This window comes from Astyanax mexicanus, chromosome 7 (genome assembly GCF_023375975.1).
Source record: "Astyanax mexicanus isolate ESR-SI-001 chromosome 7, AstMex3_surface, whole genome shotgun sequence".
NCBI lineage: Eukaryota > Metazoa > Chordata > Actinopteri > Characiformes > Acestrorhamphidae > Astyanax > Astyanax mexicanus.
The window spans coordinates 19,449,425-19,474,609 of NC_064414.1; the positions used below are offsets into that span (position 1 = coordinate 19,449,425).

The window sequence follows — 25,185 nt, forward strand, 5'->3', positions numbered from 1 at the left end:
CATCCTCAACACATTCCCACCTCCCTACTTCATTCCCAACTCCCCACCTCATTCCCAACTTTCCAACTCCACACGTCATTCCAAACTTTCAAACTCAACAACTCATCCCCAACTTGTTCCCACCTCATCCCCAACCTCCCAGCTCATCCCAACCTCCCAGCTCATCCCCAAATCCTCACCCCAACTCGTTCTCAACTTTTCCCCACCTCATCCTCAACACATCCCCACCTCCCTACTTCATTCCCAACTCCCCACCTCATTCCCAACTTTCCAACGCCCCACCTCATTCCCAACTTTCCAACTCCCCACCTCATTCCCAACTTTCAAACTCCACACCTCATCCTCACCTCATGCCCAACTTCCCACCTCATCCCCAACCTCCCAGCTCATCCCCAACCTCCCAGCTCATCCCCAAATCCTCACCCCAACTCGTTCCCCCCTCATTCCCAACTTTTCATCTCCACGCCTCATCCCCAACTTCCCACCTCATTCCAAACTTTCCAACTCCACACCTCATCCCCAACTTCCCACCTCATTCCAAACTTTCCAACTCCACAACTCATCCCCAACTTCCCACCTCATTCCCAACTTTCCAACTCCACACCTCATCCCCAACTTCCCACCTAATTCCTAACTTTCCAACTCCACACCTCATCCCTAGCTTATTCCAACCTCTCCCCTCAACTCATTCCCAGCTCCCCGCCTCATTCCCAACACATCCCCAGCTCCCAGCCACATCCCCAACTCATCCCCAGCTCCCCACCTCATCCCCAACTTTCAAATTCTCCACGTTATCCCAAACTTCCCACCTCATCCCCAAACTCCCCACTTTATCCCAAACTCCCCACTTCATCCCAAACTCCTTAGCTCATCCCTAAATCCTCCCCAACTTCCCAACTTATCCCCAAATCCTCACCCCCACCTCATCTCCAACTCATAACCACTTCATTCCCAACTCACCACTTCAACCCAAAATCCCGACCTCATCCCCTACACCTTACCTCATCCCAAACTCCCCACCTCATACCCAATTCCCAGTCACATCCCCAAATCATCACTTTATCCCCAACTTATCATAAACTCTCCACTTCATCACCCGCTCCTCATCTGTTTTTTCTTGTTTTGCTTTGTGTTACAAGCTCAGTTGAAGAAAAATCCTTTGAGCTGGATTAGATTTAGGCACGCTGTAGACCTGCTGCTTTCATTTCCGAGCTCATTTCATGAACATTACTCAAACAGCTGAGCCATCCAGCAGGAGGCACTATACATCCAGCCGCCACCCCGCTAGCAAAGCTGCGACTGGTAATTAAGCTAAAGAAGCAGCTAAATGAGCACAATCAAGTCCCCCTGTTTATCATTATGTTCTATTTTCATTCATGCGTGGATGTGTATGTGTGTTTAATTTCCCTTTGTTGCTTTTGATCTCTTTTTGCTGCTGTTTCTGGATTATAAAGGGAAAGTCTGAGATACTGCTCTAGTATGGGCACAGTAGGTTGGCCTTTTCAGTATGTGGATGCAAGTGACAGAACTTTATATTGAGTCAGGGACATAATTATACCTATTTCTGTTATAATGCTACATCAAACTGCAGTAATCAGACATTAAATTCAAGTCCATGCAATAGTGTCAATAGAAACACAATTCAGTATACTATACACTACAATATAATATACAAGAACTATGCAGTCTTTAAGCAGCAACCAGACAGAATGCAGTGGATTAGAGGTAGTCCTTATCCTGTTTTTTTGGCCTCGCCCCAACTTCCCAACGTGTACCTAACTCCTTAAATCATCCCAAAGTTATTCTCAACTACTTAATTTATCCCTTATTCCTCAACTCATCCCAACTCCCCACCTTATCCCCAACTTCCCAACTCATCCTCACCTCATCCCCAACTTCCCACTTCATCACCAACTACTTATTCTCAACTCATTCTCAACTCCTTAATTTATGCCCAACTCGTCCCTAACCCTCCACCTCATCCTCAACTCCCCACTTCATCTCCACCTTCCCAACTCATCTCCACCTTCAGAACTCATCCCCAACTCTCTAGCTCGTTCACACCTCATCCTCAACTCTTCAAATCATCCTCAACTCCCCAACTCATCCCCAACTTCCCACCTCATCCCCAACTCCCTAACTTGTCTCCACTTCATCAAAAATTCCCCACCTCATCCCCACCTTCACAACTCATCCCCAGCTCTTGCTTAACTCATCCCCCAATTCCCAACTCATCCCCAACTTATCCCTAGCTCTTGCTTAACTTATCCACATCTCCACAACTCGTCCCCAACTCATCCCCAACTCAGTCTTAATACAAGTACAAGTAAACCATCACTTAACCGTGACTAAAAGGTTTACCTCTACTTTATTAATGGTACTGATCACAAATGGATTGGGATTTTTTTTTTTTGCAACACAAATCATGTTGGTCCGTTCAAGGATAAAGTTCTGCTCTTCATCAAAAAGATCCAATCAGCTTGTTGCTTGTGCAGAGAGCATGCTTCTGGTGACCACTAACCGCCCCTTGCATTGCCAAGATATTGCTTTTAATCCTTTTAAGGTTGGCAGGTGTGCGTTAGTGTTTTCCTACCATAGGTCTGAGTGAAACTGACAAAAAATCAGCAAAAACTTCTTCCCGGGCCGGAATCTGCAGATAAGATGGCTGCACTATACTACAGTACATTACAATTGTAAGACACTACTGAAATTATAAGTTTTCACATTCCACTGTAAAAACTTACATCTATATGTTGTAATTTAGTTTTATTTTGACACTATTAACAAGCTCAAAATAGCTCCACAATTCATTGGTAGAATTCAGAAGGCCCTGACATTGGAGGGGAACAGTTTGCAAAATTCGCTGTGGTTGTGTGGAGTTGTTTTGAGCTACTTTGAACTTTTTAATGGGGTTAAAATAATGTTTTTTTTTTGTGCATGGGCAATTCTGTGCCCTTATCACTATTATTGTAAGCATGTTGGGAGCATCGGCTAAAAGCTCTGTATTTTGGAAGTCAAGTCTATTTCACCAGATTTCACATGCCTACTTTTCTGAGGCATGGAGGTTAGCATGATGCTAACTGGTTCTGTATAGATCTTCTTTTCTCGGCTGAATTAGCTCCCTACCAACCTTCCAAAGTAAACTTTGTCCTTGAACTAAAACTCTTTTAGTCTGTTTAAGTATTTTTGGGGGGGCTGTGGGGAAAACGCTAGCTCTTTAACATGTCAGGGGGCTTACTGTAAGCAGAGGAGGCTTCTGAACAGGGATCAGTGACTGCTTTTGTCGCAGTGCTTTCGTTTCCTGCTACAACTTGGCAGACATTTTGTCTTAGCTTGGTGTGGCAGATGGCAGATCCTCTAGCATGTCGAAAGGAAAATGATGAATCAACTGTGCTGTCTCTCTCCAACTTTCTTGACTCATATCTTGGTCGTGTCACGGCAGCACTTTTCCCTCTTGTGCGGATCTCTCCTGTAGCTGGCGATGTTCTGATCTGTTACCTGTATCATTGCGAATTACCTTCTTCTGTATCTGCGACTGCACCCATGCTGTCACTAGAGGAGTGAAGAAGGAGTCCCGGAGGCCTGCAGCTGTAGGGCTTTATTAGGCCTTGTTTTGTGTCCTGTAAGCATGCAGCTGCGGCGCTGAGGAGAATCGATAAAGACATGGCTTGCACTGTGCTTTAGCAACTTTCATTAGAAAAGGCAATTGAATTAGTTAATTCATTGAGTGGATTGCTTTTACTGATCGTTCTCCTGTAGTCTTAAGTGAGGCGGACTGTTCTTGGCAGGTAACTTTTTATGCTGTCTCTTCCTTTCTCTCTCGTTATCATTGTATGTGTCTATCTATCTACCTATCTCTGTTCCTTCTGTCTTATGATAACTCCTTCTCGTTCTTCTACAGCCCCGCCCCCCCCCCTAAAAAAAAAGTATTGGAACACTGATGTCAATCCTTTCATTTCTGCTGTAGACGAAAAACCTTTGAATTTTCTAATTTTCCCATTTTCTCCCCAATTTACACGGCCAATTACCCAACCCACTCATTAGGACTCCCCCTATCACTACTAATGCCCCAACACACCAGAAGGGTAAAGACTAACGCTTCCTCCGATACATGTGAAGTCAGCCACCGCATCTTTTCGAGCTGCTGCTGATGCAGCATTGCCGAGTAGCATCACAGCGCACTTGGAGGAAAGTGCAGCGGCTCGGTTCAGATACATCAGCTCACAGACGCCCTGTGCTGCGGACATCACCCTAGGAGTGATGTGAGGAGAGAGTGCCATCTACCCACCCAGAGGGAGCAGGGCCAATTTTGCTGCCTCTGAGCGCTGACAGCTTGATGGAAAACATTTGAATTTAACATTAAATGGTTTTTAGGAGACAAAAGATCAACATTTCAGCTTTTATTTCCCGGTATTTACGTCTGGATCTGACACACAGTTCAGAACCCACGCAGTTTTCTTATAAGCAAAAGATTTGGAACATGCCTGCGCTCACATTAAGATTTGAGTTTTATCCCTACAGACTGTGCATTTATAGGTGAAAAACAAGTATCTGTAAAGCTAAGAGAAGATGGAAAAGCAATCAGAACCATTAGAGCACACATTTTGTTCATAGCTAGACCAACAGTTTGGAATGTCCTGCAGAAGAAAGTCGTCACTGGTGTACTAAATAACAGGTGATGAACAGGTAGACCCATGAAAAAAAACAGCAGTTATTGACAGAAACATCGTGAATGCTGTACAGAAAAACCCTAAAACAGCTGTTAGTGATATCCAGCAACATCCTCCAGAGGACAGGAGTGAAGGTATCACAATCTACTGCTTACAGAAGGCTTCATGAACAGAAAAAAGTAGATGAAAACACTGTTAGCAAGAAGAATAGGAAGACCAGGCTGTATTTTACAGAGCAAAGCATATGGAAAGGTTGAAAAGTTTGGAGAAAGAAAGGATCTGCTCATGATTCCAAACATACATATATTTTTTATTTTTTTATAGCCTGGTTTAATAGATAGTCTAAAGGCAGTGCTGATAAAATAAAAATAAAAAAACCGAAAACAATGTTAATAATTAAAAAAGACACTAACTAAGTATTAGATACTATAAAAAACTGACTTTCTTTTTAATTCCATTGAAGATGCTGTGGGATTTGAAATGTGCAATATGCATGCAACAGTCCCCTCCTCTACCTTTCCAAATTCACCTTTTTATACAGGCTATGATTTCCATGTTAACGTCCCTTTTATGGTCTGTATCTTTAATTACTTCTAGACAAACGTGAGTCTTTTTCCTCCCATCCGTTTTAATACATACTGGCAGTGGCCGAGTCCCCAGGCGCGTACGTGCGATTAGCGCGTGCTGCTGCTATTTGCATAAGAAAGGTGAGGTGGCGTGTGCGTTAGCGACCCTTGGGGGGAGATTAGCAGCATTAACATTCTGCAGCCCCCAGGTCACGAATGCGTACGCGAGAGACTTCGGCCACGTCACGTTTACTTTTCCCGGTGAAGAGCCCAGACATGGAGTGAGTGGACAGATCTGTTGGGAGTGTTTGGAAGTCAGATGGGTGCAGAGCAGAGAAAATCACAGTGCATTCTGGGTAGATTTGTGTTGGTGGCGTCATTTTATTATATGATGATATGGGATTATGTCAGGAGACTAATAAAGTGCTATAAGGTATTCTCTATAAATTATTTTGGCAGAAACTGAACAAAATTAAACATTTGTCCAAAGACTTTTAAATTATTTTTTATGGCAATCCACTAAACCTACACTAAACGGTACACTAAACCGTGACCTGGCCCCCTTAAACCCTTTTTATTAGAATATATATATATATTTTTTTTTTCTTACAATATAGTTAGTATTCTATTTGTCATACTCTTTCCTCTGTTCTCTCTCTGTCTCTTTTTCCTCTGTCTCATTTCTCTCTTCTCTCTCTCTCTCTCTGTCTCTCCTCTCTCTTTATTCTCTCTCATATCTCTCCTCTCTCTTTGCTCTCTCCTCTCTCTGTCTCTCCTCTCTCTTTCCTCTCTCTCTTCCTCCTATCTCTCTCCTCTCTCTCCTTTCTTTCTCTCTCTCTCCTCTCTCTTTTTTCTCTCTCTTCTCTCTCCTCTCTCTGTCTCTCCTCTCTCTTTATTCTCTTTATTCTCTTTATTCTCTCTCCTCTCTCTTCCTTTTATCTCTCTCCTTCTTTCTCTCTCTCTCTGTCACTCCTCTCTCTTTATTCTCTTTATTCTCTCTCCTCTCTCTCCTCTCTCTCTCCTCTCTCTTTCCTCTCTCTTCCTCTTATCTCTCTCCTTCTTTCTCTCTCTGTCACTCCTCTCTCTTTATTTTCTCTCTTCTCTTTCCTCTCTCTGTCTCTCCTCTCTCTTTATTCTCTCTCTTCTCTCTCCTCTCTCTGTCTTTCCTCTCTCTTTATTCTCTCTCCTCTCTCTCTCCTCTCTCTTTATTCTCTCTCTTCTCTCTCCTCTCTCTGTCTTTCCTCTCTCTTTATTCTCTCTCTTCTCTCTCCTCTCTCTCTCCTCTCTTTATTCTCTCTCTTCTCTCTCCTCTCTCTGTCTCTCCTCTCTCTTTCCTCTCTCTCTTCCTCCTATCTCTCTCCTCTCTCTCCTTCTTTCTTTCTCTCTCTGTCTCTCCTCTCTCTTTTTTCTCTCTCTTCTCTCTCCTCTCTCTGTCTCTCCTCTCTCTTTATTCTCTTTATTCTCTCTCCTCTCTCTCCTCTCTCTTTCCTCTCTCTTTCCTCTCTCTTCCTCTTATCTCTCTCCTTCTTTCTCTCTCTCTGTCACTCCTCTCTCTTTATTCTCTCTCCTCTCTCTCTCCTCTCTCTTTCCTCTCTCTTCCTCTTATCTCTCTCCTTCTTTCTCTCTCTCTGTCTCTCCTCTCTCTTTATTCTCTCTCTTCTCTCTCCTCTCTCTGTCTCTCCTCTCTCTTTATTCTCTCTCTTCTCTCTCCTCTCTCTGTATTTTCTCTCTCTCTCTCTTTTCTCTCTCTCTATTTTTCTGCATGATTAATACTGTATATTTGAAGTTATCGTACATTCTGGACATGAATGAGAGAGTGTGTGTGTGTGTGTGTGTTATAGTATGCTGATGAGAGTGATCATTAGTTTCCGGATGGGTAATTGGTGTGTGTGGTTTCTGCTGGAAGTCTTTGGTCTGAAGGAGCAGATCATTACGCTGCTGCTTGTTAAAGCAGAGCAGTGGGCCGCCACCACTTTGGGGTCACAGTCCTGCACACATTCATCTCCAGCCGTTTGCCGTGCATAATCCTGAGGAGCAGGTTTAAAGGGGCGGTCTCTTTGTGGGGCTGTGGAGTCTGAGGGACCTCTGTGCCTCGCTCTCCCATTAAAGCACTCATCCTGTACTTGTGCAACCGCACGAGCCTCAGACACAGCTCCTCTCCTCTGGAGAGTGACCCTGAGGTGCTCATGGTGAATACACACGGGGGTGAAGAGTGCTGGGCTGGCACCTTCTGTGCAGAACTCTTCATTAATGCGGCAGCACGTGTGTGTGTGTGTGTGTGTGTGTGTGTGTGTGCATGCGTGTGTGTCTGTTTTAGAAGACCATAATTGACGTTTTAGAGACTTTTTGAGGGATTATCTTTTTAAATGTTTTTTATGTGCTTAAATAGTATTTTTTATTGATTGTTCTGCATATAACATTGTTATAAATTAAATAATATTTATTTTGTAGTATGTACATCCATGTTTGCTAGGATTATATTTTCATCTTCACTTTTATTTTATAATATTCCTGATGTGTAGGTCTGGGGTATTGTCTAAGTAGATTTGAGCAAAAAGCACAAAAAATGAGAAAAAAGTGTCAAGAAAACTTTTTTTTTTATTATTTTGTCACCATAAATTCTAAATAAATTAAGATCTTACATTGTTGTCTCACTTTAAAAAAAAAAACAGTTACAGAGCTATAAATATATTATCTTATTGTCTGAGTTACATTCAGTATTGGTGGTATATCTCTCAGCTTTCCCAGAAATTGAGGTCTTTTAGTAGTGTCTCACAAGTGTAGGTGGAGCCCAGCATAGAAAGGGTCGTTGTGTTCTTTTTGGTCAGCAGTGTTTTTAGCCTTGGAACTCTCTCATGGATACTATTTGTCTCTTTCTTATTATTAAATCATTAACACTGACCTGCAGTTCTTTAAATATTATTCTGGGTTCTTTTGTGACCTCCTGGATGAGGTGTCCATGCCCTTTAGAAATAATTCCGATCCACCGGCCACTCCTGGAAAGGTTCCTGGGAAGCATTCCATGTTTTCTTCATTTGTAAATAAATAGGTCTCACTGTGGTCAGCCAAAACTTTAGAAATGACTTTGTAACCTTTTCCAGATCTCAGTGAATTTATTCCCTCATCTTCTTTTTGACTTTTTTTTTTCAAATCGGGGCATAATGTGTGTTTTTTTTTTTCTTTTTTTTAAATATCTTTTAGCTGCTTCATGTTGTCAGAAAGGTTTTATTTAAGGGGTTTCTGGACTGGTAGTAATCAGGCCTGGTTGTGGTTAGTGAAATTGAACTCAGCTTTTGCAAAAAAAGATATTAAAGAAATATTTACGCAGCTTATATTTGTGTGATATTAGAGTTTGTTTTGATAATCTAAAAAATAAGTATGGCAAAATGCAAAAAATATATATATTTATATTTTCACCCCACTGTAAAACCCACCTCACTGCCAAAACTCCTCCTAGTATATCTAAAAAACACCAGTAATAACTGCCACAGGATGTGATGAGATTTTGCCTATTCTGAACCACACAGCAATTGGATTTCAGCCTGACTAACCAGAGACTCATTCAACTACCAAGTTCACCAATGCATGTAATTAAAATCTTATCAGGAAACAGTTCAAATACCAGACACATGAAACGCCCAGGTGTAAACAGGATCATAATTGCAGCTGTGATATCTGTCTTAAAGCATTATGTAGTTCTAGTGAGAGATTTTGTGCATGTTTAACCAAAGTTACATAGTGCAGTAACTGGCATTCTGTCAGCAGTTTGCTATAAAAATTAACAGTATTGTGCCCAAAAGAAGTCAGGGTCCCAATAACATGACAGTGTCTCAAGATGCAGCATTAACCTGAATGACATTAGTTAGTAATGACAAAGTTTCAGAATGAGTCTTTTCCATTTTGTTTGTAGATTTTTCACACGATTTATCTTCTTTCTGTCTCTTTTTTTAGCAGGATGTCCTGATTCTCTCATCAAAGAGGTGCATCACTTCCGGGTCCTGGGTGAAGAGCAGGTGGGTTGTGGACTGTTAAGATCTAAACACACACACACACACACACACACACACACACCTGCCCTGTCTTCACAAAGAGCTCAGGGTAAATCTAGGTTCATCCTTATTGTCAGTTTGTCCTGTCCTGCAGCGTCTTAATTGGTCCATCCGCTGTTCCTTCATGCTACTCAATAAGCCTTCTTCTCTTTCACCACTCCACTGCATCCCTCTATCACTCTCTCTCTCTCTCTTCCTCTTTCTCTCTCTTCTCTCAGAGGAGTATTCTTCTTTTTTTCAGAAGCCTCCACTCCAAACTTTAAGTTTAGTTTGAAGTTTTTTGTTTTTTTTTGCAGTGATTGGAGCTGCTGTTTGTAAAGTGAGCTTCTGGAGTTCTTTCAGGCAGAATTCTGCAGTTGTGGTTTAGATTTAGATAATTTTTCAGCACATCTGCCTGATCTCCTAATCTCTCTTTCTCTTTTTTTATACTTCTTCTATTTCTTTATTTTCAGTAAAATTATAATATAATATAATTGTAATATAATATGTCTCTTTTTTAATTCTATAAGCCCAGAATCAGTTGGGACAGTATGGAAAATGCAAATAAAACAAAAAGAATTTTTAAAATTGACTAGGGCTTTGGCCGAAATGGCTCCCTACTCCCTCATTAGTGTTGCGCTATTTAGGGATACACTATGTAGTTCAATAAGTAGTGGTGAAACAGGAGTGAATTCGGACACTACCTCATCATCATCGTGTGCCAGCACCTGTCGCATAAACACACACAGCTGAGAGAGGGGTTGAGTCGTGTTTAAAACTCCACAAACAAATTAAAGTTAGCGAAGCTCTGATCATTGATTTAATTGTTCTCACTGTTACTTTTACGCTGTTTACAAACACAATTCTCACATTAATGAACTACCCGAAATTAACAACGTCCAGAGGCTCGAAATGTTGCCAGATTGGGTGGTTTCGTGCCAAATGCAGAGTTGTGTCTGAAATTGTCTTGGGGAAAACAGTGTGATTTGATGGGTGGACAAAACTACCAAGTGTTAAAGAAATTGAACTCATCAGTATTGTAGTTAGATTAGAATTGCTGTGTTTATGTCCGTCATTATATCTGACTATTTCTTTCTTTCATTGCTTGCTATCTTATTTTTATGTACTGTAATTACTTTTCTTTGGTTCGTGTGTCCAATGATACAATGCACAAAACACATATATAATACAAACATGCAGATACATTAATTTAAATATATATATATATATATATATATTTTTTTTGTAATTGGTGACATTTAAGATGTTTCAGGTATTTTATTTGAGATCCTGTTGGAATAAACCCTGTAATATTGTTGATATGATGAACATCAGCTGTTTGGGTGGTTTTCTCAGAATTTTGGTGATTAGAAAAACACGTTTTACCCAGTGAATTGGTTTTATCTGAATCCCACTGTAACAATCTGGCAACCATGATGGCTCGCTGTCTGCTCCATTTGTTCGGCTGTCTGTTGCTTAGTAGCGAGACCCGCAATGCATTTTGGGACACATTTAGCTCGTAGCGATGTATACTATAAATCTTGATGCATTATGGCATTTTATAATGCACTCAAAATCCCGCTCAAATTCCTCCTTTTGATTCGGACACTCAAAGAAAAATGGCTGACGTCCTCAATAGTGCCCTAACTAGTAAATAGGGAGCCATTTTGATCACAGCCTATGCCTATTAGTCCAGTGAATACATGTTTTGTCCTTGAACTTAATTTAATTTGTTAATATATAGTACCCTGCTAAACATTTTCCACTTCTATAATGATGCTGTTCCCTCTCACCACATTTAAAATAGGTTTCTTCACAGAGGTCACCAAGTGAATAAGTGTTTTTTACAGAGTTTAACAGTGCAGGGTTGTCGTGGTCACAATTTTTAAGGCCATGACTTTGGGTCATGTAGTTTCTAAGGCAGCTCCAGTCAAAAGTTTGGAAGCACCCCTTCTCATTTAAGTTTTCTTTCATTTTATTATTTTTTTTACATTGTAAATGTAGTATTGGAGACTATATTAAAGCTGTATAGAAACTAGGGGTGGGTGATATGACCCTAAAATAATATCACAATATTTCATAGCATTTTCACGATAAAGATATTCTTGGCGATATGACAAAAAAAAAAACAAGAAAAAAACAAGAGTACACTACTGCAACAAGATGAAAATTAAATTGTATTATTGCATAGGATACTATGACACACTCCTAACCGAGATATTTAAAAATACAAGAATTTTATCAGATTTGTAACAGAAGTCAATGATCCAGAATGTCATGATAATAATAATAATAATAATGCACTCCAAATATCTCCAGATATCCAGGATTAAAGTAAAATAAATGATACTGGACAGATATAATCTGTATCTAGTAAATATATAATGGAAAATGAGAACAGTGTGAATATAGCGAAATCTTTTGCTAAAAACAGCAAAAAAAAGTAGTAACCTGAAGTGATAATTAGGGGTGGGGGATATGGCACAATACTTCAGGGTATAATATCATTTACAATATTCCAAAATGTTGGCGATATTATTGAATACGATACGAAATGACACACCCCTACAAAAAACACATGCAGATTTATTCTGTAAACAAAAAGTGTTAAACAAACCAGAATATGATTTATACTTTAGATTTTTCTAAGTAGCACATCAAGCTTTGAGGACAGATCTGCACACTCTTGGTATTTTAATCTCAGTGTCTTCATGAGGGAGAGTCACTTGGAATAGTTTTCTCAGTATCTTGGTTCTCTTGATCAATTCCTCACTTATCCCTTCATTCTCCACTTTTCTCCGACCTTCCCCTCCCTCGTTTTTTCTTAAAATTGAAGACCCCCTTTTTAAATTATGTATTTTAAATATAATTTCCAACGTAGCTCATTTTTTCTCTGTTTTTATGTTCTCTGTTTCCATTTTTTCTCTCTCTCTCTCTCTCTCCCTCTCTCTCTCTCTCTCTCTCTCAGTATGAGCGGTATCAGCGTTACGCTGCAGAGGAGTGTTTGCTGCAGATGGGGGGAGTTCTGTGTCCTGCTCCAGGCTGTGGGGCTGGTCTGCTTCCAGAGGAGGACCGCAGGAGGATTCAGTGTGAGCTGGGTGAAGGCCTGGGCTGTGGGGTGAGTTACACATACACACTCCTGACCTATTATCATAGAAACTTTAATATCAGGCAAATATAACGTGATTAAACGGAAAAGGCACTTTTTTTAAATTATGATTTCATTTATTAAGGCAAAAAAATTATCCAAACCATCTAGCCCTTTGTGAAAAAAAATAAAAATAAACTAAAACAAATCACAGTTTTTGGAAAGCTGAGTTCAAAAGGGCATGGTCAACTCATCCAGGAGGTCACAAAAGAACCTAGAACAACATTTAAAGAACACCAGGTCTCAATTGCCTCAGTTAATTTCAGTTTTAATGATTCAATAATAAGAAAGAGACCAATCCAAAAATGGTATCCATAAGAGAGTTCCAAGGCAAAAAAACACTGTTGACACAAAAGAACAAAGAACACAAAAAACATCTTGATGGTCTCCAGGACTTAATATTCTTTGGAATGGCATGACATCATACTGAATGTAAAACATGGTGGTGGTAGTGTGATGGTCTGGGGCTGCTTTGCTGATTCAGGGTCTGGACAACGTGCTGTAATAGATGGAACCAGGAATTTTGCTGTTTATCAGACAATCCTGAAGGAGAATGTCCAGCCATCAGTTTGTGACCTCAAGCTCAGGTGTACTTGGGTTCTGCAGCAGAACAATGATCCAAACCTAACAAACAAGTCCACCTTTGAATGACTTAAAAAAAAAAAAAAAGAAGGTTTTGGAGAGTCCTAGTCAAGTCTTATTGAGATGCTGTGGTATGATCTTAAACAGGATGGTCATGCTGGAAAACCCTTCAATGTTGCTGAATTAAAACAATTCTGTAAAAAAAGAGTGGATTCAAAATTCCTCCACAGAGATGTAAAAGACTCGTTGCCAGTTATCAGTAAAGCTTAATTGCAGTTGTTGCCGCCAAGAGTGGCACAACCAAGCTATTAGGTTTAGGGTGCAAACACTTTTTCATGCAGGGCTGGATTGGTTTGGATAGTTTTTTTTCCCTAGTAAATAATTAATAAATAAAATGATCATTTAAAAAGTGCTTTTTTATATTTACTCAGGTTCTCTTTGTCTGAAATAAAAGTTTGTTTGATAATCTGAAAAATATCAGTCTGAAAAAAAAGAAAAGAAATGTGTGGGGGGCAAATACTTGTTCACGGCACTGTATGTGCTAGTTTTTTTTTTTTTTTTTCTGTTTTAACCCTTCTGTTATATTCATTTGTCAGGAACAGTAATGGTGTTCCTGGGTCAATTTGACCCGGTGCATGTTTATTAATCCAAAATATGTCTGAAACCAAAGAAATACTAATAAGCAGTGTAAATATTTCATTACTTACTCAATTACTAATTATTCTATCAATATTTAGTGCAATGGTGTTCCTTACCTCTAACAAATAATGATTCAATTAGGATAATTCACTCATTTTTTTTTTTACCTTTTTTTTAATGATTCACTACCTTATTACTTTTGAAAGTAATATAAAACCCATATAAAAAAATATTTTACATAACATTGAAACATAACATTGCAATTTTGTTTTAGTTTTTTTTTTTTCTTTTTCTCTTTTTCAGCGTTGTAAATATTGTCACTGTCCAATGAAAAACACTTATATCCAAAACAGCAACTTTACAGGAGAGAGAAAAAACCTTCTAAACTTTCAATGGAAGTCAATGTAAAAATTGTTTATTCCAAGTAATTTTGAAGAGTTTCTATTGTTCCGTTCATCAAGAAATTTTGACACAGTGTAAAGGACAGTTTGTCTGGTCAAAGTATGTAGTAAACTAAAAATCGACAAAAATTGAGTGTTTTTCATAGGACAACGACGATATGAGATGAACCATTTTCATATTATATGTTAATTACACTGATTCAGGCAAGCAAAAAAAAAAAAAAGTTTCATACTGAAAAAAAAAATACTTTAAACTATTTTTCCTAGATCTGGTCAGCTTTATATCCACTCCTCTTTCTGAAGTTGATGCCTGGCTTTAAGCTCAGTAATGCAGCTGTTTCAGAATGTCCCGTTCTATTGGCAGAGTTCCTTTATGGAGATTATACAGACTGTGTGCACAACCAAGCACCTGTGTCAGCACTGGATGCACCTTAAAGTAGCTGAACTTGCTAATCTGAATCCGCTGGACAGGTGTCTGCATACTTTAGGCATGTAGGACATTTGAAGCTCTTAGCAAGCTGGACATTCCCTTCAGAATCTGACAGTGTACATACAGGGGTTGGACAATGAAACTGAAACACCTGGTTTTAGACCACAATAATTTATTGTCCCGACAGACAGTTCTGGTGGAAACAGGAGAGTTGAGGTGCTCATTGAATTCTGCCGTGATTTGGGCAGCCGTGGTTTTATCTATTTTGGATACAATCCGGGTTAGCACCCGAACATCCCTTTCAGACAGCTTCCTCTTACAGCGTCCACAGTTAATCCTGTTGGATGTGGTTCGTCCTTCTTGGTGGAATGCTGACATTACCCTGGATACCGTAGCTCTTGATACATCACAAAGACTCGCTGTCTTGGTCACAGATGCATCAGCAAGATGTAGTTAGTTTGTTGGGGGTGTTAGGAGAAAACGAAGAAAACGAGGTTAGAAGTAGTTAGTTTGTTAGAGGTGTTAGGAGAGTAAGTGCTCTTTAAAGAGCTCTGTCTTCAGGAGTTTTTTAAAGGTAATGAGAACAGTCTGGATTGCAGAGAAGAAACACTTAACCGCTGTATGAAGTGTGTGTACAGCAGTATTTATAAATACTGACAGACACTTTAGATGAATCATTTTATATTTATTCTTCTTTAGATTTACAATGAAGTTCAGAATTTCTTGGTGTGGGTATGTGTGTGTGTGTGTCCTTCTGGCTTCCAGTGCATTTGATATTAAACCAAACTGATTTAACGGCTTTATACATTTCTTTATTCTGTTTGATTGATGTCGATTTCAGTTTGATTCACGGTTTATGCATACAGACAGTCAACAGGTGCGCATAGCTGACTTGTTTACGGGCTGTTCTTTATTTGTAGCTTGTAATTTGTCAGTGTAACATGATTTGCAAGCGCAGTTTTGATTAAAACTCTTGTTTGTTTGTTTTTTTAAAGACTTCTCCCTGTTCTCTCTTGAACAAGGTCAGTTGTAAGAGAGCCAGGAATAGAAGACGGCATTTGTTTGCCTCTAACCAACATTTTGATGAGGCCTGTGCCTCATTTAGTGTATAGTGGCATTAGAAAGTGTACTTTTAGTATAAGAAATAGTAAGTATCTAAAAAAATTCTAATTATCATTTATTTTATTTAAAGGGTTACTAAACCCTATGATTTTAGCAGACTGCAAACTTAGATCAAATTTAAAAAATGCAAAAAAGAATAGGAGGAGGAGCACTGGGTGATGTATGGGTTTAGGGGCGGGGCAGAAGGAAGAGCTGATTGGACTGGGCAATGTGCCTCTGACAGTGGTGAGACGCGGATGCTTGGACGCCACCAGGGGAGCAGTATTATTCACCTATAGCACTGTTGAACCTGTGAGGGCGCTGCAGAGGCAGAAATGACATGACATAAATAAAAGTCCTGACTGAAATACAGTGTCAAGACTTTACCATTTAACAATTCAGCAGGAAGTGTTCATATAATTGATTCCGTACCACTTTAAAATAATACTACCTTTATAAAGTGTTTATAAATGGTTTAAAATTAGTTTATTAATGGTTACTAATTAGACTGTAAATGCCTTAAAAATCATTAATAATCATTTATAACACATAGAAACTGTAGAAAGGGCAACAATGACCTGTTGTTTGCCAAATAGTGAACCCACAGCCATCTATATTGTTGCCCTTTCTGCGTACAGTATGTGTTATAACTGATTATTAATGATTTTTAAGGCATTTACAACCTAATTAGTAACCATTAATAAACTAATTGTAAACCATGTATACACTCTTTATAAAGGTAGTCTTATTTTAAAGTGGTACCATGTATTCTATATATGACAGATCTCTAGTTATAGGAAGTGTTTGATTTCAGTTGTTGCTACTAAAAGTGTCATAAATCTTTTTCAAATGTCATAAATCTTTTTTTTTTTTTTTAAGTTTAGGTGGGCAGCCATTTTTAAACGTGGGTAATATGGGTGTTGCAAAACTTTTTCATTGGAGCTTTGGCCATGAAAAGGCCATTCTTTTCTGGATGTTGTTGATATATGGCTTTTTTTTACCATGGTACAGCTTATATATAACTTGTGTCTGTGAATCACATGGTAAACTGTGTTCACAGTCAATGGTTTCTGGAAATTGTGATGAGCCCATGCAGTGAGATCCAGTCCAGAATCAGTATAGCATGTTTTTATTGCAGTGCCACCTGAAGAGGGCCTGAAGATCACCAGCATCCAATACTGACCGTATTCTTTGTCCCCTCACACACATTATATAATGTAGAGGGTGCCATATTCAAAGTCTTCTCAATTTTATTTTGAAAAAACTTGTTCCATCATTTTTAGACATATTTTATTCACAGATGATGGTAAATCTCTACCCATCTTTGCTTCAGATAGACTATTTATATATATATATATATAGTGGCGTGAGGAGGCGGGGGAGTTGGTGGTCCGCCCCACGCCAGAGCGCACAGCCCTATGTGTCCCAGCTGGCCCGCATGAGGACTGATTAAGCAGCCAGCTGGGACAGGTATAAAACTCAGCCTCAGCTCACTCAAGAAGAGGACTCTTGACTGGGGAGCTGAGAGCTGAGACTGCACGGACCTAAAATCTTTAAAACTGAACTAGTGAACTCTAGAGCCCCACTGGGCCATCTTTATGTTCTTTTGAGTTGTTTTGGGTGTGGTGGAGGGCGTTAAAAGCCAATAAAGGTATGTTTTGAGTTCATTTAATCCCTGTGTCTGTGTATCTCTCTGCGCTTCCTCCTTCTGGGTCACAGTGGTCACACCCCTAACCCCAGGGGCCTACCACAGTGGTGGAGAATGCAGGCACCGAGGTACTCGCCTCTCTGCCCGGGCTAAGGTCCGACTCCGCCCCGCCTCTCCTGCGAAACTCTTTGCCGGCCGAGTCAGAGTCGTGGAGGGGGGAGAACGGCCCTGACAAGAGCGAGGCCGACCCAGAGCGAGAGCCGCCTCCAGCCCCAGCGCTACCGAGGGCCGCCGCTCATCCAGCCACGGCGCTACCGAGAGCCGCCGCGCATCCAGCCCCGGTGCCCAGAGCCGCCGCTCCACCCGTCCCGGTGCCCAGAGCCGCCGCTCCACCCGTCCCGGTGCCCAGAGCCGCCACCTGCCACGGCACTGCCGAGAGCCGCCGCACTACCCGCCACGGCGCCCAAAGCCGCCGCGCGAGAGAGATGGGCTGCCATCTCCCCGGGCCTCTCTCTGGAGGGGGGGCCCAGGCGAACGAACTGCATCCCCCGCTCTCCTCACCCCGCCTCTCTTCGTTCGCTCCAGTCACCAGGTCACGCCTCACCTTCGACCCTGGTGGCTGGAAGCTTAGGGGGAGGCACTGTGGCGTGAGGAGGCGGGGGAGTTGGGGGTCCGCCCCACGCCAGAGCGCACAGCCCTATGTGTCCCAGCTGGCCCGCATGAGGACTGATTAAGCAGCCAGCTGGGACAGGTATAAAACTCTGCGCTTCCTCCTTCTGGGTCACAGTGGTCACGCCCCTAACCCCAGGGGCCTACCACAATATATATATATATATATATATATATATATATATATATATATATATATATATATATATATATATATACAGTTGTGGTCAAAAGTTTACATACACTTGTAAAAAAACATAATGTTATGGCTGTCTTGAGTTTTCAATAAGTTCTACAACTCTTATTTTTCTGTGATAGAGTGATCGGAACACATACATGTTTGTCACAAAAAACAGTCATAAAATTTGGTTCTTTCATAAATTTATTATGGGTCTGCTGAAAATATCACCAAATCTGCTGGGTCAAAAATATACATACAGCAACAAAATTTGTCAATTTTGGTGATGTAGCGAGTTGTGTCAATCAAATTAGCTTCATGTCATGGCCTCTTCACTTCTTGTAAGTGATTCTGATTGACTACAGCTGTTGACTTCTCATGAGCCCATTTAAATAGGGCTCATTTGACCCAGTGATTAGACTCAGCTACAAAAGCTACAATGGGAAAGTCAAAGGAACTCAGTGTGGATCTGAAAAAGCGAATTATTGACTTGAACAAGTCAGGGAAGTCACTTGGAGCCATTTCAAAGCAGCTACAGGTCCCAAGAGCAACTGTGCAGACAATTATACGCAAGTATAAAGTGCATGGAACAGTTGTGTCACTGCCACAATCAGGAAGAAAACGCAAGCTATCACATGCTGCCGAGAGGAGATTGGTCAGGATGGTCAAGAGTCAACCAAGAATCACCAAGAAGCAGGTCTGCAAGGATTTGGAAGCTGATGGAACACAGGTGTCAGTCTCCACAGTCAAGCGTGTTTTACATCGCCATGGACTGAGAGGCTGCCGTGCAAGAAAGAAGCCCTTGCTCCAGAAAAGGCACCTTAAGACTCGGCTGAAGTTTGCTGCTGATCACATGGACAAAGATAAAACCTTCTGGAGGAAAGTTCTCTGGTCAGACGAAACAAAAATTGAGCTGTTTGGCCACAACACCCAGCAATATGTTTGGAGGAGAAAAGGTGAGGCCTTTAATCCCAGGAACACCATGCCTACTGTCAAGCATGGTGGTGGTAGTATTATGCTCTGGGGATGTTTTGCTGCCAGTGGAACTGGTTCTTTGCAGAAAGTAAATGGGATAATGAAGAAGGAGGATTACCTCCAAATTCTGCAGGAAAACTTAAAACCATCAGCCCGAAGGTTGGGTCTTGGGCGCAGTTGGGTGTTCCAACAAGACAATGACCCAAAACACACATCAAAAGTGGTAAAGGAATGGTTAAACCAGGCTAGAATTAAGGTTTTAGAATGGCCTTCCCAAAGTCCTGACTTAAACCCCATTGAGAACATGTTGACAGTGCTAAAGAAACGGGTTCATGCAAGAAAACCATCACATTTAGCTGAACTGCACCAATTCTGTCAAGAAGAGTGGTCAAACATTCGACCTGAAGCTTGCCAGGAGCTTGTGGATGGCTACCAAAAGCGCCTAGTTGCCGTGAAAATGGCCAAGGGACATGTAACCAAATACTAATGTTGCTGTATGTATATTTTTGACCCAGCAGATTTGGTGACATTTTCAGCAGACCCATAATAAATTTATGAAAGAACCAAATTTTATGACTGTTTTTTGTGACAAACATGTATGTGTTCCGATCACTCTATCACAGAAAAATAAGAGTTGTAGAACTTATTGAAAACTCAAGACAGCCATAACATTATGTTGTTTTACAAGTGTATGTAAACTTTTGACCACAACTGTATATATATATATATATAAAACCAGTCATGTGAGATTTGCAGTTTTTTTATTAGTACCCCTTACTTTTACAGCCTTTTGTTGTGCCATCCCAACTTTTTTATGGATTATGTTACAGGTGCATCTTTAAAAAAAAATAGAATATCATTGAAATGTTACTTTATTTCAATAATTCAGTACTATTCTATTCTATTTAAAGCATTTATTATTTTATTGCTGATTATTATGGCTTTCAGCCAATGAAAACCCAAAAGTCAACATCTCACAAAATTATAATATTATATAAGACCAACTGGTACTTTTGGCAGTGTGGGCAGTGTGCCAAGTCCTGCTGGAAAATGAAATCCGCATCTCTATAGAAGTTGTCAGCAGAGGGAAGCATGAAGTGCTGTAAGATTTTGTGGGAAAACACTGCACTGATTTTGGACTTGATATAAATAACACAGTGGATCAACACCAGCAGATGACATGTCTCTCCAAACCATCACTGATCATCAGTAAATTTTACATTTCATTTGTAAATCAAGGAACCAGAGTCTGGAGGAAGAGTGGAGAGACACACAGTTCAAGCTGCTTGAGGTCTAGTGTGAAGTTTCCACCAATCAGTGATGGTTTGGAGATGCAACTGTGTCTTAATAAATGAAAATAAAAGTTAACCAGACAAATCATTAAATGTTTTAGGTGAATTTTTCTGCAGCGAATTAAATAAAGTCAAATTAAACATTAGAAAAAGTGCATTTTTTATTTTATTTGCATTTTACATACTGTCAGAACTTTTTCTGATTCAGAGTTGTAGTTTAATGGAGAAGGACAGCAGGTGCACAGACGCATACCATGATTTGAGGAGTTTCTATAAAACATGACATACTCTTTCTAACCTGGAGCAGGATCAAGGGCTTCCGTAGGCAGTTGCCTTTGTGGCTTTTGCAATATCTACTGAGAAACCCTGCCCTTAGAAACTGCCAGAAGCAGCTGTACGCTCAGTGATTTTCACCATGATGATATTTCTGCAGACATTGCAAGTGCACTGCAATTTAATTAGAAGTTTAGGAACTTAAAACCTCATCAGTTGTCAGATATACTGTATTTGTGATCAAAAATCTAATATAGTCTTCTATCCAGACCATGCACCATCCTATTTGGAATTAAAGTTTAAGAAAGGAAAGAGAGCCATTGTTTGGTGTTTTTATTTACTTTATTGCTGAAAAGCAATAGAAGAAACTCCTGTATAACTGTGTACTTCAGCGGAGAGGCTTTACTGCTCCTTACAATCTGACTGGTAGAATTTAGATGATAAGGCACAATGTTGATTTTTGCGAAAAATTAAGGATTTGAAGTGCACCTTATAGTGTTGAAAATACAGTACTTATTATTACCACTGTATTTATGCTTTATGTTGATGTGTTGAGACATGGTTTGGTTCTTGTGTCAAATATGGCACCTTATGCCGATTGGGTTAAAGTACCGATACTTAAAGCTCCACTAGGTTGGATTGAGATTTTGTGCTCGTGGGCTCCCCCTACAGTTTCAGAGTGTAATAAATGTTTCAGGCAGATTAGTTTCTCTTTCTCGTTTTCTGGCTTTCACAGACATATTCAGTCTCTTTCCAGCTTCTGCCAGAGTGTCTGTATGTTAGTTTGTAAAGAATGAACCAGTAGTCCTTGTAGAACTGTTAGAACTAAAGGTCGGAAAGCAGGTCGCAGTTCTCGCGAGCGTTGGCCGCGGCCGCCTCGGAAAACTTACAGAGTCTGGTTTGAGCTCAGAGGAGCCCGGCACAGACACGAGAGCACCGCTATTCCTCCTATTACACCTCAATGCAGCGCTGCAGTGAGTTTCAAGCTGTAATTTTACTTCTTTAAAAAGATCAAAAATAAAGGAAATCCTACCTAGTGCTGCTTTAATAAATGGCATATTGTAACGTTTTTTTTTTTTTATGATTGACTACTGAGATTAAGATTTTTCCAGCATGGGTATACAGTGCAACACTAGTCTACAGTATGGCTCACTACTCTGAATCCACTGCCCTCTTGACAAAAAGCCTTTGGCTCCTGATTTGACTGCTGTTAACCCAGCTGTCAGTCTGACCGCTAACAGCGTCTGGTTAACAGTCTGACCTGCGAACTCTGATGCCCCTCTCACTTTACTCTAGCCTCTCATTTCTGCTTGTCTGTGCTCATCACCCTTGCCCTCCACCCCCCATTTATCTGGCTCGTCCAATCACAGCGCGATTAAGTCGTAATTGCCACACCATTTGCATGATGTTTTCTAATTAGCCAGCCGATTAAAGATTAGGATGCAGTTCGGCAACCATTAGTGCTGACTGATTGCATGTTTGCAAACACAAACATCATCACTGCAGCGACGGAAGGGGGTGGGGGCGGTGGGGGTGTTGTGCTGGATTGAGTTCATCTTTCCCCTCCTGTCTATCTCTCTCAAAGACAACAGCAGACTCAGTGGCCCGTGTGAAGAGTTTAAAAGCTCGGCTCTAACTCTCTTAATCTGATATTTGAAGCCTTTATCAGCGAGAGGCAGGTTGAGGCAGCGTTTACCTCAGCACTGCTTTCTGTACACTGCATTTGATTTGTGCATTCTTTGTGTTGGTGCGAGATAAAGACCAAAGGTAAAGCAGTGTGTGTTGATGGTCCTGGTAGTTTAATAAAAAAAATAAAAAATAAAATAAAAGTTGGGGCGTAAATGTGACTTCAGCATAGCCTGCAATAAAGACACTGTGAAATCCAACACTGGCTTTATTTTAATGTAAATTCGCTGATTTTGGCGGATGTTTGACTTGCCTTGACATTTTCAAATATTTCACTTAAGAATATTAATCCAACTTGATATATAACCTTGTAGTCAGCACATACAAAAAAAGCAAGCCTGGAATTCCATGTGTATAATTAATCTGTTCATCAGCATTCTTTATTTTAATTGCTTAATCATTTCATAAATTATTGCTTGCATTAAAAACATAAAAACATGTGTCATTGAAACCTGGGAGCACAAGTTCTCACATATGGCTCTAACCTAACAATAGTTAAGGTAATTTAATTTAATTAAATGTAAGGGAGGATGCTTTGAATTGAATTAAAGATGGACTGATTGATCAGTTATATATTTAGGTAGTATGTAATAAATGACATGATCCTGAGAGCTGTTCTGCTCAAATGATCCATATAATTATTTTTTTTTTTGAGTTGCTGCAGTGTTGCGTGAGGTCAAAAGACACTGTAATTACTCAATGCTCAAATTCTAGATGGCAGTACAGCTGCAGAACCACATTAAAGCCAATAAGGAGATCCACTCCAAATGTGCTGAATGTTTTACCATATGTGATGTGACAAACGCTCACATTTGTAGAATGTGTAAAACTAATATGCCATGTGGAGGGACTTTTAAAAATATTATTTCAACTTTAAAGCAACATCATGTAACTTATTTTTTTTTAACCATAGAACAGCATGTTAACACTCCACTGGCTTGTAGTAGGGAGAATATTGTCTGTCTAGACTCTTCCTCAGTAGAGTGTTGGTCACACATATGGAACAATCTAACTAGACTTTGTGGTGAAATCACCAAAAAATGATCTCCTTTTGCAAGGGTAATGCAATTCGTTTATGATATATGATATACAGCTCTGAAAAAAATGAGGAGACCACTTCAGTTTCTGAATCAGTTTCTCAGATTTTGCTATTTATAGATATATATTTGAGTAAAATGAACATGTTTTTATGCTATAAACTACGGACAACATTTTTCCCAAATTCAAAATAAAAATATTGTCATTTAGAGCTTTTTTTTTTTTTTGCAGAAAATGAGAAATGGCTGAAATAACGAAAAAGCTGCAGAGCTGTCAGACCTCAAATAATGCAAAGAAAAGAGGTTTATATTCATAAACTTTTAGGAGTTCAGAAATCAATATTTGGTGGAATATCCCTGATTTTCAATTACAGTTTCCATGCATTTTGGCATGTTCTCCTCCACCAGTCTTACACTGGTTTTTGGATAACTTTATGCCACTCCTGGAGCAAAAATTCAAACAGTTCAGCTTGGTTTGATGGCTTGTGGTCATCCATCTTCCTCTTGATTATATTCCAGAGGTTTTCAATTTGATAAAAAAAAAAAAAACTATTCATTTAAAAGTGGTCTCATGGTCTCTTAACATGTTTAATTATAAAACCTAGCGGTTTAAAACTAAAAACAATTTTCATATTGCTGGTTACTGGTACCTTAATGTTGTATGTATGCAGAGCATTATGGGTAAAAGAAGACCAGAAAGGATACATCAGTTGCGTCCTTGAAAACACTTGAGTGCTGGACTGCATTTTTTTGCAAGGGTCCTTTACTGAGGAACAGCTTTCTCTGACGTAGCACAGAGAAATTTTGGAACACAACCTTTGAACACAGATTACTGGATGTTATTGCTACTCGTGGCTAGGCATGCTGCTAACTGCATTACGTACATTAACTCTGGTGAAGCAGGCAGGAGGAAATACCAGTCCACAATATTTTTACTACTTGTAGTGACTGTTCTGTATCTTTCAGCTTGTTCTAAAATGCATGTGTAAAGAGTGTCCTTTAGTAGTGGCTCAAATTTTGAATTACTTTTTCTTACTATAGAGGGATCTCAAGAACATAAAATACCAATTCTTACACACTGCAGCTTTCAGCACTGCAAGCAGGCGGATTTTTGGGCCTCCCATACATACAGTATCTAGGGCAAATAAAAGTGAAGGTGTGTGTTTTACTGCGTCTGCAGTGATTCACTGCCTCTATCTGCGCTCCCCCGTCTGCAGTGGGTTTCAGGCGTGTGAGTTACAGAGCTCTCTTGTCTCCTGTGGCCAGATGCAGCTGTGTGGTTCTGCGGGGAGAGTCGGCGAGAGTTACTGTGTCCGGATTCAGCTTGGCCGGGCTGCCAGTGACGGTGTGGTCAGTGCGTACAGTGCCGGGTCTGGCTGCCACAGATAAAGGCTTTATTGGAGCTGGCCTTCTCCTCTTGTAATGAGCCCAGGCCTTCAGCGCAGGCACACACACACATATACACACAGACACACACACACAGAGAAGCACAGGTTTGTTTTTTATATAATGTCAGAACATAAGGTCACATATGTTTGTAACTAGCAAGAAGATTTTTGCTTGGAGATTAGCTAAACTTTGAATGTGACCTAAATGTGTGTTTTAGTTTTTAATAAATTAACTTTAACTATGACATCTCTTTCAGAAAACTTTACCAAGGAACATTTTTCTAGCTTGATATTTTAGGAGAATTCCTAGAAATTCAGAGTATCTTCTGGTGGGTCACAAAGAGAACATTAATATGATTGCCAAAACTTTAAAGGTCTCATTCTGCTAAAATCCACTTTTTTTGTTCTTTGTGAAATACAATAGGTCTCTCTGAGCTGTGTATGCATGCTGAATATGAAACATTCTTCAGCCTC

At 40.1% G+C, this 25,185-nt stretch overlaps 1 protein-coding gene across 2 annotated transcripts in view; it reads left to right on the plus strand.

The window, feature by feature from the left end:
• prkn (parkin RBR E3 ubiquitin protein ligase) overlaps window positions 1-25,185 on the plus strand; it is a 211,086-nt gene that overhangs the window by 171,698 nt on the left and 14,203 nt on the right. Inside the window, exons 8-9 of one of the 2 annotated variants that reach the window (XM_007247394.4) lie at window positions 9,188-9,249; window positions 12,233-12,382. In XM_007247394.4, the coding sequence (XP_007247456.3) occupies window positions 9,188-9,249; window positions 12,233-12,382 (212 nt within the window). The remainder of the gene's footprint in view (window positions 1-9,187; window positions 9,250-12,232; window positions 12,383-25,185) is intronic. The other variant, XM_049481160.1, reaches the window with a different exon arrangement.